The sequence below is a fragment of the Coturnix japonica genome, chromosome Z (assembly GCF_001577835.2).
Source record: "Coturnix japonica isolate 7356 chromosome Z, Coturnix japonica 2.1, whole genome shotgun sequence".
Classification (NCBI taxonomy): domain Eukaryota; kingdom Metazoa; phylum Chordata; class Aves; order Galliformes; family Phasianidae; genus Coturnix; species Coturnix japonica.
The window spans coordinates 3,241,151-3,259,426 of NC_029547.1; the positions used below are offsets into that span (position 1 = coordinate 3,241,151).

Consider the following 18,276-nt stretch of genomic DNA (forward strand, 5'->3'; position numbering starts at 1 on the left):
AATAATTCAATTAATTTTAAATCAGACCAATTGTTCCTAGTCATCTTTAAACTGAAGTTTGCAGCTCTTGATTTAGACCTAAAAAGATTTTATTTATTTATTTTGCCTCAAGCATCTCTGTACATTCTTTTCCGAGCAATATCGGTTATTTTGACAGATAAACTATGGCAACTCTATTTGTACCACTGAGTGTTAAAATGGTATTCTAAACAAAGCTTTTCATACATGCATGATCACCAGTTCCAGTAAGTAAATATATATATATATGTGTGTGTGTGTGTGTGTGTGTGTATAAGATTACCTCTAAATAGTTGCTTTATTCTTTTCAATAAATATATACTTTTTATTCTTCATTTGTCTTATTATTTGTCTTCTAGGTTCTTTTAAACCCAGAACATTCTATGATTCTATGACTGCAAAAAATTTAAAAAAAACAAAAAAAACAAAAAAAAAACATATCTAGAGCTAGGAAGTTACAAATGTTTAATTGAGGAAGGGGAAGTTAGGAAGAGATGACTATACATAGCAGTGAAATGAAATACGAATATTTATGAAATATATGTAATATATATTTTGCTTAATTCTTTGCACTTGAAATAAAAAATAGCTACACTTTCTGGAGTGTTAATGTTTCAGCCATGGCTCCATTCCACTCCAGTTGCAACTAGGACAGGTGAGGTTTAAATTAGGTGTTAGGAGGAAGTCTTTCACTCAGATGGTGGTGACGCATTGAAATAGATTGTCCAAAGAGGTTGTAGATGCTTCATCCCTGGAAATATTCCAGGCCAGTCTGGATGTAGATCTGGGCAGCCAAGTCTGGTGGCTGGCAGCCCAGCATGTTGCAGAGGGGTTGAAGCTAGTTGACTTTTACTGCCCTTTTCAATCCAGGCCATTCTATGATTCTATTATTCTATCCATTTTCTCATACAAGAGCCGTGTGTCCTACACAGATGAAATTCCACTGTGATATATCTATGTATTTGTTACTCAACATTCAATCTGCTGACACCCAGCTCAGAATTTTGTTGTCGTTGTTACTGTACCCAAGAAATTTGAAAGGGCAGAGATCCTTAACCAGATCAAATGAGACTGCTACAACTGATGAGAAGAGTTAAAGATTTTTCTTTTCTAATATTGTCCATGTTGATTTCACCGGGTTATGTGTTTTATGAACACTCAGAACACTAGTAAAAGAAATGAAAGTGAACAACATCAAAAGCTTAATGCCTGGAAGACCGAGCTCTAAACAAGCTACAATAAATACAAGTAAATAAATAAAAATAAAAAGTAGAAACCCACCATGTAGAAAAATTCATGCTATACCCCAAAATCATGGGGCAAAGCTACTTCATTATATTTACGTCCACTTCACTGTTTTAGGTTTCTGTACATTCCTTGGACAGCCTTTGAAGATGATTCAGTGAGGTTGAAGTGGCCAGGAGCTCAGCCTGTGAGTGCACACTTGGGTTCCTAGATAATGAATACGTTGTTCTGATGATGATTATGAGGAGTTTCAGATAACAGTAACTGAGACAGTTTAAAGATCAACCAAATATATATAAATATTTTTAAAGTCTCAGTTGCCTTAGAAAGAAAATGAGTGTTACATTTCTGAAGCAGATCCTCCTAAAAGGCAAGTACCAGCACATAAAAAACAAGAAAGTGCTTGGGAACAGCTGGCATAGATTTATCAAGGGCAAATCATTCTTGAAAGGATGTGATCACCTTCAGTTGACTGACTGTGATGAGTGAACTAAATTATATTTAAATCAACTCTATCAGGACTTCCTGTTTAGTCTCTCATAGTATTGCCAAACAGGTGAAATATGGTTCAGATAGGTGGAACACAGGGTGATGAAATAAAATTTGGGCCACCAATATCAAGGGATTATGATGAGCCAGATGAAGTCTAGTCAACAGCAGATTGTTAGTGGAACTCCTCAGACATCTGTTGTGAAGTTCGTGAATACGATTCAACATCATGAAGATCCAGCAGTCATGAAGTTCAAGAAAACACAGTCTAAGCTGTATCTAGGAAGAGCAACATCATACAGCAGTACCAAGTGAACAATACTGAGGAGAAACCAGTTTTTTTACATAACAACTTAGAAACCCTGGCTATCAGTGACTCAACATGATTGCTCAGTAGAGCAGTACAGGACTTGGAGCAGGAGTTTAATCTAGATGACCTAAAAAAGATCTCTTCTAACTGAAATAATGACCTGATTTCTATTCACCATTACACAGAATATATTTAACAGCAGATTGAATTGTCGGTGTCAATCACAGTGAAGGTCTCTTCTTTCTGAAAAAAAGTGAAGGAATGGCATGGATCTATGTCAGGGAAAGGTCACATTGGATATTAGGAAATGCTTCTTCACTGAGAGAGGCCAGGTACTGTAACCGGCTCCCAGAGCAGTGGTCACAGGACCTATCCTAATGCAATTCAATAAATATTTGGGCAGTGTTCTTAGTTTAAATCTTGGACAGTCTTTCATTCAGCCAGGCACTGGATGAAGTGATGCTTGTAACTCCTCTCCAGATCAAGATTTTCTATGAAAATATACTTCCAAATAAGATCCATGTTCTTTTTCAATCTCAGCTTGGCTCATAGGTACAATACTAACCTCTTATTAATATTTCTTCCACTGTGTGAAACAAAACTTTACAACAGGCAGTTGTCATTTTCTAAATCATTTAGTAACACAAATTTTATCTCTAAGGGTAAAAAATAATGGAGTGATAACATGTCCTGAATTGCTAGTGACAGCAACTGTTAAGGCTTCAAGCACTTACTGTTTTTCACCAAATGTTGTTTTTAGTACCAGCAATTTTATTTCCCCAGACCCAGACTTATATAGGAATGTAGGAACAATTAAAAAAGGAAAAAGAAAAGAAAAAAGAAAAAAAGGAGTGTGATTACAAAATTGTGAACAGAGAGAAATGAAATAGAATACTGCATATATTTGCCACTCTATGTGGCTGGGGAAAGATTTTGCCTGTTCATCTTGTTGTCTGGACTATGTCATTGTTCATTCAGGCATGCATGGCAATCTGCTCCAGTCCCAGATTTACCTAATGGCCACCATGATTATCAGTGATGAAACACAGCTAACACTTAATCAGCCAGAATGGGTTACTTCTGAAAAGCTTTATATTTCTTCCCCACAACCTTTAAAACTATTTTCCCCATAAAATTTTTGATATATTTATATTAAATTATCTGTTATCTGATTTCTACTCTTCATTTGCAATCTTCTCTGCACAGAAGGACACAGAAACAGTGGTTCACCTGGCTTGTTTAACTTTAGGTTATGACCCACCACTTTAACATTTTCTGAACAACCTTTAGAAAAGGCAGAAGGGCAACGTAGTTTGTGGCATCCATACTACATACATTTTCTCTTCAGCCTTTCATTGCCTTTTCCAGACTCTGACCAGACTGCAGGTTTGAGTTAGCTACCTGATGTGAAATAAATAAATCTCAGAAAACAAAAATATTCAACAGCGTGCCTAAAAGCCTCCTCATACCAAATGGACTTTTCAGTTTTGTTAGCATCCACATCCAAGCATTTCTGTAATTTTTTTTTTTTTATTTTTTATTTTTTTTCTGTCAGCCATATTGGAGAGATTTGATATGACACAGGTCATATGTGCCCCTAGATAAACTGCAGTGATGGAGTTTGAGGGATTTCAGGCAGACAAAGAGTAAAATCAGGAGGCTTAATATTAAAAAAGCCAACTTCCAGCTCCTCAGTTAGTTAGTTAACAAAACACAGAAGGAACAGAGCTGACAAATCTTTAAGGAAGCTTTCCTCAGGACTCAAGAACTCTCCATTCCCAAATACCAATGCCAAGAGATTAGCATGACTGAAACAGGACCTGGTGGTCATAGAGGAACAAAAATAAAATTGGAATCAGATGCAAGTAACCAGGGATGAGTATGAAGATGCTACTAGGCTATGCAGAAATGGCATCAGAAGGCCAAGGCTCAACTAGAACTGGACTCAGCAAGGGGAGCAAGGAAGGATAAGAAAGATTTCTACAAGGACACTGCCCAGAAGATGAAAGTTCAAGAGACCATACCCACTCTAGTGAGCAATACAGGCAGGCTAGTAATAATGGACAAGGAGAAGACTGAGGTATTCAACAACTTTTTGCCTCAGTCTTCACTAGCAACTGCTCTTCACACATCCCTTGAGCAGATGGTTCAGAAGGTAGGAACTGGGGGAGTGATGCTCCTCCCACTGTAAGTGAAGATCAGGTTCACAACCACCTGAGGAACCTGCATGTCTGTAAGTCAGGATGATGAGGTATGTCTCAGAGTCCTCAGGGAATTTGTTGATGCAGTTGCTAAACTGCTCTTGATGATATTTGAAAAGTCATGGCAATGAGGTGAAGTCCCTGGTGACTGAAAAAAAAGCAATGTCACATTCATTTTTAAGAAGGGTAGAAAGGATGACCCAGGGAACTACCTACCTGTCAGCCTTACCTCTGTGGGGAGGAAGATCACAGAGCAAATCCTCCTAAGGCAGTGAACTTCAGTAAGTTTGTGGATAACACCAACATGTGTGCATAGGCCAACATGCCCAAGGGATGGAACATGATCTAGAGAGATCTAGATAGGCTTAAGCAGTGAGCTCAGGTGAGCCTCATCTGATTCAATAAATCCGAATGTGAGATCTTGCATCTGATTTTTTGCACCTGCTATCAGTACAAGCTGAGGATTGCAAGGATGTAGCATAGCTCTGCCAAAAAGGATCTAGAGGTGGATGGAAAGATGTGCATGAGTCAGTTATATAATCTCGAAACCCAGAAAGCCAATCATATCCTGGACTGCATCAAAAGAAGTGTGGTCAGAAGGGCAAGGGAGATGATCCTGCCTCTCTACTCTGCACTGGTGAGATCTCAGCTTGAGTATACTCTCTAGATGTGGAGTCCTCAGTACAGAAGAGATGTGGACCTGTTGGAATTTGTTCAAAGGAGGAGCAGAAAAACGGTCCTATGGGAACATCTCCCATAGGAGTGCAAACTCTGAGAGCTGTGGCTATTCATCTTCAAGAAAAGAAGGCTTCAGGGAGACCTGGGAGAGAAATGATTTCAAACAAAAAAAAGGTAGATTAAGATTGGGCAAAAGGAATTTTTTTACAGTCAGAGTGGTGAGATGCTGGAACAGACTGCTGAGAGATAGTGGAAGCCTTGTCCCTGGACACATACAAGATCAGGCTGGAACAGACTTTGAGGAACTTGATCAAGCTATAGATGTCATTGCACAGGAGCTGGATTAGATGATATTTAAAGGTCCCATCCAACTCAAAACATTCTGTGGTTTTATAGCTAACGCAGGAAATTTAAACATTGAAGAGTGGAACTGGACAGATATATCGTGAATAGAAGAGGTTAAAATGATGCTAATAGCAAGGATTTTCAGGAGTTTCACTCTTTTTATTGGGGGTCTGATTTCTTATTCTACCCTTCAGCTAGAATAATAAGGATGTAATCTGTCTTCCTCCAATCCTCTTTCATTCTACCTCAACTTTTCCTTTTCTCTCTTCTTTCTCTATTTATTTTCCTATGAGGTAACAGACATATAATAAACAATAAACCACTCGTGTTAGCAATACAGATAAATCAATTTTCTTCTCAGACATAATATACTAGCGAGGGAAAATATAAATAATAATAATAATACTGAGAATTCCTGAAATTTCTAAGCAATCTCCAAGTTTCTAAAGTTTTTAAAGTCTTTGAGATGTCTTGGGGATATATTCAAGAAAGCTATAATCAAAACGCTATATTCAACGTAGTTTAGATTCTGCCAGCTGTTAGCTACTAATCTCCTTTAAGGTGCTTGGTCTTCTGAATAAAAATCAAAACTCAGAGGCAAACAAAAAGGTTATCCAAAGGAAATCACCTGACAAATGGAGAAATTGCCAACTGCACAAGATACACAAACATATTACCGCAGAAACTATAAGTGCATGCTCTTAGCCTTCAGCAAAAGTGAAGTAATTTGATTTAAGTTAGCAGACAGTAAGAGAGCTTGTTATGTCTAATTAGCTAAATGCATTCTCGTAGCTCTTCCTTCCCACTGGCCATTCAAGATTTTTTTCTTTTTCCTCCCTCAGCTTACTCCATTCTCGCTGTTCACCTTTCATACACAGTTCTCCAGACTCAGTATTTTATTCTGCATTGTCCATGCTCGCATATCATGTCACATGATGGAGCAAAGAGTCTGCTCTTTATACAGCTGTTATTTCCATTTTAAAGTTCCTATGTCATGTGACTCTTAATATTTCTGTGACCAGTAAAAGACGCTTTCTTATCCAGGAGTTGTCTTTCATCATATAAAAAAGAAGCTGAAAAGGAACACTCCAATAAAGCTTCAGTGTTCTGTCTTGCAGTCTCTTCATATTCTGCAAAAGTGTAATACTTTGCTTGAATTAATTTTTAGATGGGGAAGATCAGTGTAACTCGTTTAATAAAGATATTTTGCACCATCATAGTGCATTAATGAGGTGGTCTGACAAATCTTCCCAGTAAACTCAAAAATTGTTAAACTTTCAAAATTAATTTGAAGTTCCAGAAAAAAAAATATCAGCAAAACATCATCTCCATTTCCACGTATAATATCCCCATCCCCCTACCTGTGTAAGATATATTTTACTTTGAAAAGCAAGCCAAGTAGAGATTGGAAAATAAAACATTTTCTATCAGTTGTTCCTTAGGCAAGTGTATGACTAATGCATTTGTGGTGCCTAAGAAAATAAATATATATACTTGCGTTTGTATATACGTGTACGTGCATACATATACATATTTATTTGTTTGTTACATTCCATCGTTGTCCAAATCTCTGTAAAAACATTAAAAATTATCTCTGATTCTTTTCAGTCAAATGCCCATTATAGCTACCTGGACAGACTCTGTGAATGACAGAAGTTGACAATTGTGTGGAAATGGAGGGATCTGACATGTTTTCCCTTTTGTAGCCAGGAACTTAGCATGATGTTCATTGTCTGCCTGCAATCATTTTCATATTATAATGGCAAACATGTTTGCATGGTTTACCATTTTTTTATGTAGATTTTTCAGTGCTCATCTACTTAGTGCCTGAGACGTAGTAAAAAGCTGAAATAAAATGACTAGAGAAATTTGAATATCGAACATATAAATGACAGTGGCCTACATCAGTATGTATATAGATAAATAACATATGGGTTGGATGCACTGGATTCATAGTTAATGTACACCCTCAGAACAATAGGAATTTCTTTCAGTCTTGAAGTAAGAACTCAGCACTACTAACTATCTGGTTCTTAATTATATTTTAATTATTTTTGAAAAATTTATAGAAAGTGCAAATAAGCAACATTCACAGATTCTTTGACTGTTTTGTTTTTTTTTTTTGTTTTGTTTACCATCTGTTGCTAAGAGATGATAATTGAAAATCATTGTTGTTGCTTAAAAGAATATGAAATAATTTTCCTTTCTTGTGAATTGAAAAATGCAATTAATTCCTTGATTCCTTATATGAAAAACAATAAACAAACAAACAAAAACCACAAAAGTAAACCAAACCAAAACTAAAAGCCAAAACAGAAAAACCTCCTATAAAAATATCAAGAACAGATCTCTTCTTATGAAAAAACAGAGAAACATCCTCTTTCTGCATGTTAAGACCATCTATACCTTCAACTAAGTATTGCAATCAGAGTACCCTTATAGATGATGAACAATTTAGAAAATTGTCAGATCCCTGAAAAATGCTTTGAGCAATTGACCTGAACTTGTTCATCTTGAAGACTGATGTTAAGGATTTAACGCTTCCAGACTCACTTCAAATTAGACCCAGAGCTATTGCTGACTGATGCAAGATGGCTTAGAGTATCCAATTCCGTCAGATCCTGAGGCCAACTCTCTGGGAACATCTCCTTTTATAAAGATGCCTTTACTCATTCATCAGTCTTGCTTTTGACAAGATAAAGACAAAAGATTGTAGTCTGTATTAGAGAAGAACAACTTCATAGTCTAACCTGTAGACAGCACCCTAGTTCCATAGTAATTTTTTACGTCAAATGGGAGGCTGAGTTAATTATTCAGCATTGATCTGCCAAAGAACATGGTATGAAGTTATGAAAAATATACCTAGGAGCCTGATGTGCTTTACTTGCTTCATGATTAGACAGCTGAGACAGCTATATGGAGAGGAAAAAAAGAAAAAAAAAAAGAAAAAAAAATCACTTAATTTAAACAAACAAACAAAGAAACAAATTACATTGCCCCCCAAAAGGTTAAATTGCTTACAGATATGAATCTTACTTTGCAAGAATACTGTGCATCCTACTGAAAATAAAAAAAGAAAAAAATCATCTGCATCAGCAGAAGTTAGCAATGAGTGATAATCTCCCTTCCAAAATATGTAAAAAATAATCTCAGGAGACTGTGATAATTACACATTAAGTTTGATACTGATTCTTTATATTTATTTATATTTTATTTTATTTTATTTTATTTTATTTTATTTTATTTTATTTTATTTTTATTTATTTATTTATTTTTATGTGCAGGAGTCTGAGATAGATGAATTTAATGAAATAGCATATAGATTTCACATAAGAGCATAGCAATGTCCATTACAGGTCAAAGGAAATGTTAGCCTGATCTAAGAGCAGTCAGAGACAATGAACATAAGAACAAGCTCTCAGTGATGGTTCATCAGATTACTTCCCTAGCCCTCAACTATTTGCATTTCATTGGGATGGAATAAAAATACGATTCTTCTGGTTTAGGAAAGGGAACTAAGAGTGTACTTCACATTCCAGCTCAGTGGTTAAGCAGACAAGAAATGGATAATTTGGGACAGATTAGAGTCTTCTATTCTCTCTAGAAATTTTATTTTCCTTAAGACTGTGATAAAGTTTTCTGTGTAAGTGTACAAAATCTGTAATATGTTTCTACACTATCCATCCTCCAACTTCTGAAAGCAAACTCCAAACTGTAACAGAAACAATATAAAACCTGTTATTTTCTGCACTGCTAAAGCTGTGTTTTCCTTCCTCTCAAAATGCAAAGATCAAGCTAAGAGTAAAAAGGAAAGTATATCTCAGCATCTATAAAGCAAGTGCTTTCAGAACATCTGGGAAAAGATGAGGGCTTCAGTTACCTTACTAATTCACTGTATGGTATTCCTGTACCATTCAGTCCATCAGGGAGACTTAGACAACAAAATGCAATCTTTTCCTCAGCCACACTCTGCTAATGAGGTCTGTTTTGGTCATTTGATAAACAATAATTCTGATATGTGAAAACAGTAAAAAGTGTCACAGAATGGTGAAGTAGAAAATAAAAACACGGAAAACTGGAGATACATGAGACCAAACTGAATGTGTTTCAGCACCTTCACCATTACAATTAATTGTACAGTAGCATTTATCTCATCTAAGCAAAACCAAGCCTGCAGAATTCACTTCTGTGAAGTAAGAATGATATTTGTCCAAATAATAATTTCTGAAGAATTCTAAGTGGATTTAGGAACAGTAGTGTTGACATAAATTCTCCTGGCAGTATTCTGCAGCGTTAGTCATTTGCTGTTCAGTTTGCCGAAAAGAGGTGTTTGTATCCCCAAGGACTGAGGACAACACTTTAGGTGTAAATGTTTGGTTGGTTGAAAACTGCTGGTTTATATCAGCTGAAGCTATTGTGGATTTTGGTCAAATCTTGAGTAAAGCAAACTGCAATTCCAAGTAATATTTTTAAGCAATAACTCACACTCAAATTCAGTTAAAGATTCTGAAACAAAACAGAATGTTTTTATTGAGGGAAATTGGGGTGTTTAACAACAAATATATGTATTTTTTTACTTTCTAATTTTTGTACATTTGTTCAAAACTGAAACATAGTCATGCTAAATACCTCATCACAGAGAGGGAAAAATAACCACTTATAAAGCTCAGTCTTCAACACTTCTTTCAGCCTGAACTTATTTCAATTTGATCTGGTTTTCTGTTCCATTCACGAGTGTACTTTTTGTGGCAAAAATACCTTAGAAAGTTTATAATTGTAAATATATAAAGAAAAAGAAGAAGGGCAAAACATCTTAGAACAGTATTTCTTCTTTTAAGTAATACAAATAGCAACTGTGCCACTTGTGCTAAAAAAGACAGGAAGAAAAACTGAATTTTCTGCTCTGTTACTGCTCAGGTTTTCATACCCAACCCACTGCTGAAAGATGTGAATACTTGATCTTTGACTTGAACAACAGCATTTCACACTTGGAAAGATCCTTAAAACAGACACTAGAACATCTTTGCCACCATGGATATTTATACAGTTCTTGCCTATGGAAAAATAAAAGCTAGATACAATAGATCTGCTTTTGGGTTAGTGGACTGGCCTACAAACTGCTTAAAACAGGAATTAAATGCTTTACAGTGAAAGCATTTATCTTTAGGAATGGAAGCAGGTAACATAGGGATGCTCAGATCAACCTTAATTGGACTCTGTCCCATCTATCAAAATGATGAGTTTGTCCCTGTCCAGATTACAGGGTAGGTCCCTGATGTCCATCTATGGTGGGTGGCCAGGGACTAACTATTTTTTTCCTGGTGCCTTAGACACATTGATGAACTTGGTATAGTGAAAACTGAGTATCTCTAGTCATTGCTCATCATTAAGAAGACATCTCACAGCTGTTCTATGGGAGTGCCTTAGGCACAAGCTCAGTTGTCTGAGCTGGGATCAATAAAATTATCATTCATGTCAGACAGATAGTGTATTGTATATATATATGTGTGTGTGTGTGTGTGTGTATATTACTTTTTGTTTTTTGGAATGGCAGTCAATTTCTAGACCCACAAGATGATTTTTTTACTTTTTCTCCTGGCAAATATGCTTAGTGCAGATCCAGGTCTCTGGCAATAATTTTATTTTTCCATCTCCTTTTTCCCACGACATATTGTAGATTTATATCCACAACAAACATTCATTCTGTTTTTTTCTAGCATATTTATGGAATTTAAGGGAAGGGATTTGAATAGATGTTTCCAGATCGTATTCCTGTCTCCAAACTGAAATCTGGATGCAGATACAAAATCTAGCATCTGGTTTCTTGTTTTCTAGAACAGGGCTTCTTAGAAAAGAAGACAAAACAAAAAAATAAAAAAACAAACAAGCAAACAGATTGATTATGATTAAGACACCTAAATATAAAAGGAAGGAATATTGATCTTTCCTAGACATTATTCAGAACGCTTGTGACTTCCTGCTCCTCTTATTACCTGGTTTCAGAAAAACAAGGTTGCTCAAGATGCTGCTTCCTTATGTTCCCAAAAGGTTATCTTTTGTTTATAGTTCACATAAATTACTGCCTGTCAAAAATATTGTCCTTGTAGAGCTTGATCAGCAGCCACTGAATTCCTTCCCCTTAGCCTCAGTGGGACTTGTATAAATACTGTGTTCAGAGATGTGTGTCTTCTTCTGTCTCTTAGACCAATATCTCCAAGAAAGAGACTTCTCAGAACCAATTTTTTTGGTTATAAAGTGAAACTGTTTCCCATTGCAAACTTAATGAGGGCTTCCAGGGTGAAAGTCTCAGCAATAAATGTTCACAGAATCCTTTTGTATTCTGTGTGCAGTTTTCTCCATGAGAGTTAGGATCTGCTAATCACAAAGAGAACATAGCAAAAACTATCTAACGCAGATGATGCTATTGTAGAGAATAGATGCTTAAGCAGAAATGCATTGTTAATGAGTAGTTAATTCTGCTAATAATAAAATATTTGTCAAACATCCTACTTTAAGACACTCCTTTTCCTGCTTTGACCAAAAGCAGACCAGAGGCAAAGCTAAACAGAAAAGAGGCTGATCCTAGGGTAGATTTCCAGATAATGACAGTTGAAGGGCAGAAGTGGATCATATGATTTATTTGCACTTTCCTTCTCAGAACCAGGTATTACATTCTGTATATGAGTCTAGTGATTGCCAGTACCTCCCCACCCACTGTCCATCTCCAGCAGATTCCTTTTGGTTGTGTAGGAGCAAACCTTAGTGGGGAACTGGCTGTCTTGAAGATGGCAGCTCATCCATCATGGCTTTCACAATCTGTCAGCGTTGCATTTAATCTCACTTGTAATTTTCCAGGGAGGCTTGCAAAAGCCACAAACAGAATCTTAATGCTATAAAATGCTGCTTGTAAACAGTAAATGCTTTCTACCTGGATGAAGATGTGCTCCTTTCAAGCTGCCCTGAGACATCCTGAGATGAAAATCTCCCAAATTCAGCTTACAGTCTCATGAGCACAGATCAAATTCTGCTATAGCTGGTGCATCTTCTCTGTAAAATTACATAAATCTAACTGGATGCTTAAAATAAAGAAGCCATGAAAAGACTGTTTTCCCAGTGGTCCAAAGCATCCATGAGGCTCCACTACCCACTTCATGAATTTGTCCTTCTGGAGTAACTTTCACTTAGTTACATGGTGAGCTTCACAGCCTTCTATGAACCATTATCCAACCCACACCCACAGCTTTTAAATGAAGTTTGGACTCAGTAAGATTGTGCCAACTCTTAAACCTTAATCTTTCATTATCTTCACTACAACATCCTTTCTTCTTCATTCCTCTCTTAGGTTTACTTATAAAGGAATGAGTGAAAGTGGAATCAATATAACCAGAATTATTCTCTGGGAAACAACGCCAGATTCAATCACAGAATGATGCTCTGAAAATGAGATATAAAGCTCTGCTTCCCAGATATATGTTCAATAGTACAACCTCGATCCCTGACCCGTCTGTGTCACACTGACATATCATATCATCTCTTGATACAGACCCACAGAAGTTGCAATTTGTCAACAAGTCCCTGAGCTGTGCAGATCTGATTTGGATTTCAACTATATAGTTTCTCTCATAGCAATAAGATGGGAACAAGGAAAATCCCTGGAATTATGTGGATGCCAGTGACCTCACCGAGGGTTTTATCCCTTGTTTCTCATTCCAGAGAGACCCACTCTCTAGACAGAGTTATGAACTGAAATAATGTGTTCTTTTCCTCTAGATATCCTCCTGCATATTTCCTCAGCAAACAGATTAATAAAATTACTATCACAGTATTTTTATGGGTGATGGAAGTGGCGGTTGTAATTGTGACAACATTAGATTTCTGAGAAGCTTATTTTCACCCTTGGAGCTGAAACTCTTAGCCAAAATGTCCTCTCTGTCTGTCTGTCAGTCTGTCTATCTATCTATCTATGTATTTGTGCCAGGTGTTCTCCCTGTACTGAATTTCTTCATCAAATCTCATCAAAGCACTTAGTCAAATTCCAGCGGGCAAGGTTAAGAAAAATACCAGGCTTTGAAATTAACTATTTTCATTAATATCATTAATGTTGTTTCCATAGTTTGTAAAAAAAAAAAAAATAAAAAAATTTGGAGTTCAAAACATATGCTATTTTAATAGAAATTCTGACAAATTTGGTAAAGTTATGAAACTATGACAACATGGAGACTGAGAAAATTTTTGGTGCAATTTATTTCTCCTGAGTATCTTCCAGTTTCACAGAATCACAGAATCACCAAGGTTGGAAAAGACCCACAAGATCATCCAGTCCAACCAATCACCAATAGTTCTCATTAAACCATGTCCCTCAACACAATGTCCAAATGTTTTTACTGCTCTTTGTAGTCTTCTTTCATAAAAGACTGTAGAATGACTTCTCTGCAATTTTTCTTCCTCACTGGCTGGATAAAGTGCATGTTTTGGTCCTAGAATGGACAGACATGGGGGAAAGTAAAATAAAATAAAATAAAATAATAAAATAAAATAATAAATGGAATTAGATAAGCAAGAAAAGAAAGTCATAGAGAAAAAGCATCTTTTTTTTTTTTTTTTTTTAAATTTATTTATTTATTTTTTGGTCAGTTGCTTTTTTCTAAGTAGTGTCCTGTTTGCACTCTAATTATATTTACAACCTTTGTTACTCTTTTAACATATTTCTGATTTTTTGTTTTTGTTTTTTGTCTTTTAGGTAATGAATGCATAAAAAAGTTCACTGAGATTACATCTCTTTGCAATGATTTGCTCCTAAATTCAGAATCTTTAAAAAACAAACAAAACCAACCAACCAAACAAAAAACAAACAAACAAACAAAACAAAACAAAACAAAAAAAGAAGATAAAAATAAATCATCCTTCAGCTCAAACAAGGCATTGCAAGAGAAAAGAAAAAAGAAAAAAAAATTAAAAATAAAAAAGTCCGAAATAGATCAGAATAGTTTTCTATACAGACAATCAATTTCTCAATGGTTCCCAATAGACACATATTGAATCACACATTTTGCTTACACAGCTGCCCGGAGAAAAACAAGGACCATATTGCTACCCATCTCCTTTTGCTAAAGGTTGGCAATTATAGCAGCTGGAAAGCAATAACAATCTTTCCTTGTGTCAGCGAGTATTACTCAGGCTGGCACACAACCTCCCTGCTTACCCTTAAAATATTCTTAATTAAATTAAGATTAAAACTGTAATATATTGGTATGATCCCACTGATATTACAGATTTTGTGACTCAGTGGAAAGGTGATGAGCAGAAATTTTGTGGCCACATTACATAAGTATGTGCTAAATGCAGATTTAATAATTTGAGACTGGAATGAACCAACACTGTTTTTCATCCAGAATCTTATTTCTAAACATATGCAGCTTAACAGATAGATACAAAAAGTACAGTATGGTACTGTCAGAAGCCAATCATAAAAGATCATTCTCCTCATGGTAGGCATGAGGGAGATCATTTATACCATGAAACATCAGAGTTCATTTTCATAATAAATATAGATAGCGTTTTGGGTGTGTGAAGTTATAAAAAAGAGATAAAGTTGGTTCAGTCCTGGTAGAGAGTAGCAACTTATCATAAGCTGGGATGTAGCCTTTCACAAAACTGTCTCAAACTTGTTTTTCATTTTTTATCCAGACAGTAGGAAAGTTCCTAAAAAGAGAGTCACAATATCTCAATACAAATGAAAACAAAGTCTGGAATTTATCATCTAGAAATTAAATACACTGTACTTTTCACCCATGTAGTTTAATGTTCAAATGCTGAAAATAAAGGTTACTATACTGGTTGTTAAGCTAGTCTAAAGTTTAGCTAGCTAATAGCATTTGTTCTGCTGCAGACTTGTTGTATGATACTATGTAAGTCCCTAAAAGTGAAAGAAATTTTAGAAATTAAATCTCTGACTGAAAATTTTCTGACTAAAAAGAACTGTCTTGGTTCCTTCTAAATTCACAGTGACTTTTCACCTACAGCTCCTCAAAAAACAAAGACAAATTTCCTTGATCTTCTCTGAGAACAATGAGTACATGAAGCCATTTAGGGAAGACAATCATCTAAACACAAAATGGATTTCAGAACTTTGTACATCTCAGGCATGGGCTAAATGATAGGACTTACAGACCTGTCAGGACCAAAATATTTAAAAGCAATAGAAGTATATATATGACTGACCAAGAAGCAAAACAAAACAAAACAAACAATGAAGTATTAAAGCAGATATGTTTTCAGCTTCAATTCAAGTTGCCTCCAGGATTCCAGGATTAGATAACTGCTGAAAAGGGATTTTCTTGGATCACAGTTCCACTAGAGTCTTTTTTGCCATCATGTCTAGTCTATAGAAAAAAGGGACCAGAGTACCAAATCATACAGGATTCTGCACAAAATAAGGAAATATGTATGAAAAAAAAGGTGCATATGAAACAATATGAATATTGTCAGTAGGCTCTGTTCAGCCTTTTCACAGATTCAGTCTGATCATTTCACACATTTGTCTTGCCTATATGATTCTAATAGAATATATTCTCATTAAGATACTTGTTGGTGATTTTCCTCAAGAGTGACATTCCAATTGTACCCAAAAGTTCAACAAGAAAGAGTTATGAGCACATGTTTGTTCATAGAGTCTAAATTAGACAATATTTATAGACCTGTTTTTTGTTTGTTTCTGTTTTTGTTTCCCCATATAGGTTTCAACCGAAGAAGGAATGAACTTAGCCAGAGAATATTCTTGCTCCTTTTTTGAGACTTCAGCGGCCCTTCGCTTCTATATTGATGATGTGTTTCATGGACTAGTGAGGGAAATTCGAAGGAAAGAGTCCTCACTGACTGTGGCAGAGAAGAAGATGAAGAGGAAGGATAGTCTGTGGCGGAAGCTGAAAGGTTCACTGAGGAAGAAAAAGGAAAGCACAACTTGATGGAAATTCTTCATTAGTCACCCCTCAGGAGCTGTCCACAGCAACCTACAACTGTTCAAAAAATGCAACATTAGCACAGAATCTTCCAGAGCAGATCCTGGAGTTCTGTCCCTTCAGCACTCATGCAGAAGCAGTAGCTCCTTGAAGGCCCAGCTCACGTCACCCTGTGGCTCCTCTGTATTATAGATCAAGTCGCTTAGTATACCCTCTCAATCCTTCTCCCCAAATCTGAGCAGAGAAAATACTGTTTTCCATGTGGTCCCTGGATGGTCTTCTTTCTCTGTGGTCCCTGGCTAGGATTTAAGCTAGCAGCCAGTGCAGATCCAGCTACCACCAAGTCTAGAACAAGGGATGTGTCTATCACCTCTTCTCTTTGTGTGCATGAATCATTTCACCATCCCAGGAATGAGAAACATCTATTTCAGTGGACATTTGGACAGGGGAAAGAGTTTAGGATTTGACCTCCAGCTTTTCATTCACTTGTAGTTTTAGGATTAGATTGTCCTCAGCCCATGTGTGCGTATGAAATGGGACTAGAATTCTGCAGGTTCACAATTTTGCCTCTCTTAGAGACCCACCATGACTGTTCTTTCCATTTATCAGGAAGGGTTGGCAAGAACAGCATAACTCCCACATTAGACAACCAGAAGGCTGCAGGACTACAGCTCTGTCTCCTCTTCATAAAACTAATCACAACTGGAAAGCAGAGGTACATCTTCCTGCAGACATGCAGTGAACTGACCACACATCAGCAGCATACAAAGGAGTACCAAAAAAACTCCACTGTCAGATACTTCCCAGAGCCTTCCCTAGAACAGCACAGACCTGTTCCGTGGTAACATCTGGAATACAGCATTCAGTCTTCAACTTACTATTCCTTGACCATTGAAGTGAATCATTTGATTGATCAAATGGAAGAGTCTTTTAAATATTCGTTTTAAAAGCTGGCATGAAATAGAATATAGTCTCATTGATTTTTTTTTTCCTACACTTCTTTAAATATTGAATTTATTTATAAATTTTACAATTTAATTGTGCATACATTTTGTTGAAGAATAAAGATCTTGAATTCCATTAAGCCAAGTTAGTATTCAGTGTTGTTTGTGTCTGGTCTGTGATAACTGATATCATTAGAAAAATCTGAGTATTCCTAAGTAATCTGTATTTTTTTCATTTTTCTTCTTTGATTCTTTTTCATCATTTGGACAAATTAATAATATTTTGGAGGAAAAAAAATAATTACATTTTGTAATTGGGGTAGCTCATTTTTTTTTTTTTTTTGCTGTGTTAAGTATGAAGAAGTTATGGTTTTATTAAAAATTCACTTCATTCATACCTAGTATTTTATTCACTACCTTCCATTCCATTCAAGAAAATCCAGTGGTTTATTTTATCTTGTCAGAAATTTTCCATCAAAAGCATCACTTGAGCATTACAGTCAGGTCATATGCAGCTATATTTCTGCCCCTGACATATTCTTTTATAGCAATACAAACACATACATTCAAGGTGAATTTTCCTTTTCTTAACTTCAAAAGCACAACTCTGCATTTACATTACTGTAATTACTGTTATTATTTTACATGTACCACTATAAAGATTTTAGGTAAAGCTTCCTAGAGGCAGAGAGATGTGCTCATTGTAAGTGTTTCTGAGCTATGTGTTGATGGAGAGACAACAGGAGGCTACACTGAACAGATGGTGGATATGAGACTATAAATAACAAGAGGAAACATCTGTGACTGTTCCAGTACTGCACACTGCAAAGGGAGGAATGAAGCGGTTGTTCCACATGTAAGAGACCATAGAAATTACTGTCCTGAGAAACTGTGAGGGGTGCTCACTAGCATTTCTCAGGCAGATGCCTAAGCTTTGAATCACTTGAAAAACATTTAGCATTGGTTATTGTTTCACCTGCACTAATGAGACACAGTGCTGTCTCTGCTTTGTAATTTTAGGAGTAGCTTGCCTCTGATCAGCTCAGAATACAAAGGAGTTGCACAAGGAAGGCGTAGACACAGTGTAA

General features: G+C 36.1%; 1 protein-coding gene across 3 annotated transcripts in view; it reads left to right on the top strand.

Annotated features, from left to right (window-relative positions):
* RIT2 (Ras like without CAAX 2) overlaps positions 1-17,333 on the top strand; it is a 163,072-nt gene extending 145,739 nt beyond the window's left edge. For all 3 annotated transcript variants that reach the window (XM_032441362.1, XM_032441363.1, XM_032441364.1), the window contains one exon: positions 16,023-17,333. In XM_032441362.1, the coding sequence (XP_032297253.1) occupies positions 16,023-16,250 (228 nt within the window). In that variant the 3' untranslated portion in view covers positions 16,251-17,333. The remainder of the gene's footprint in view (positions 1-16,022) is intronic.
* Positions 17,334-18,276: the final 943 nt, after the last annotated feature.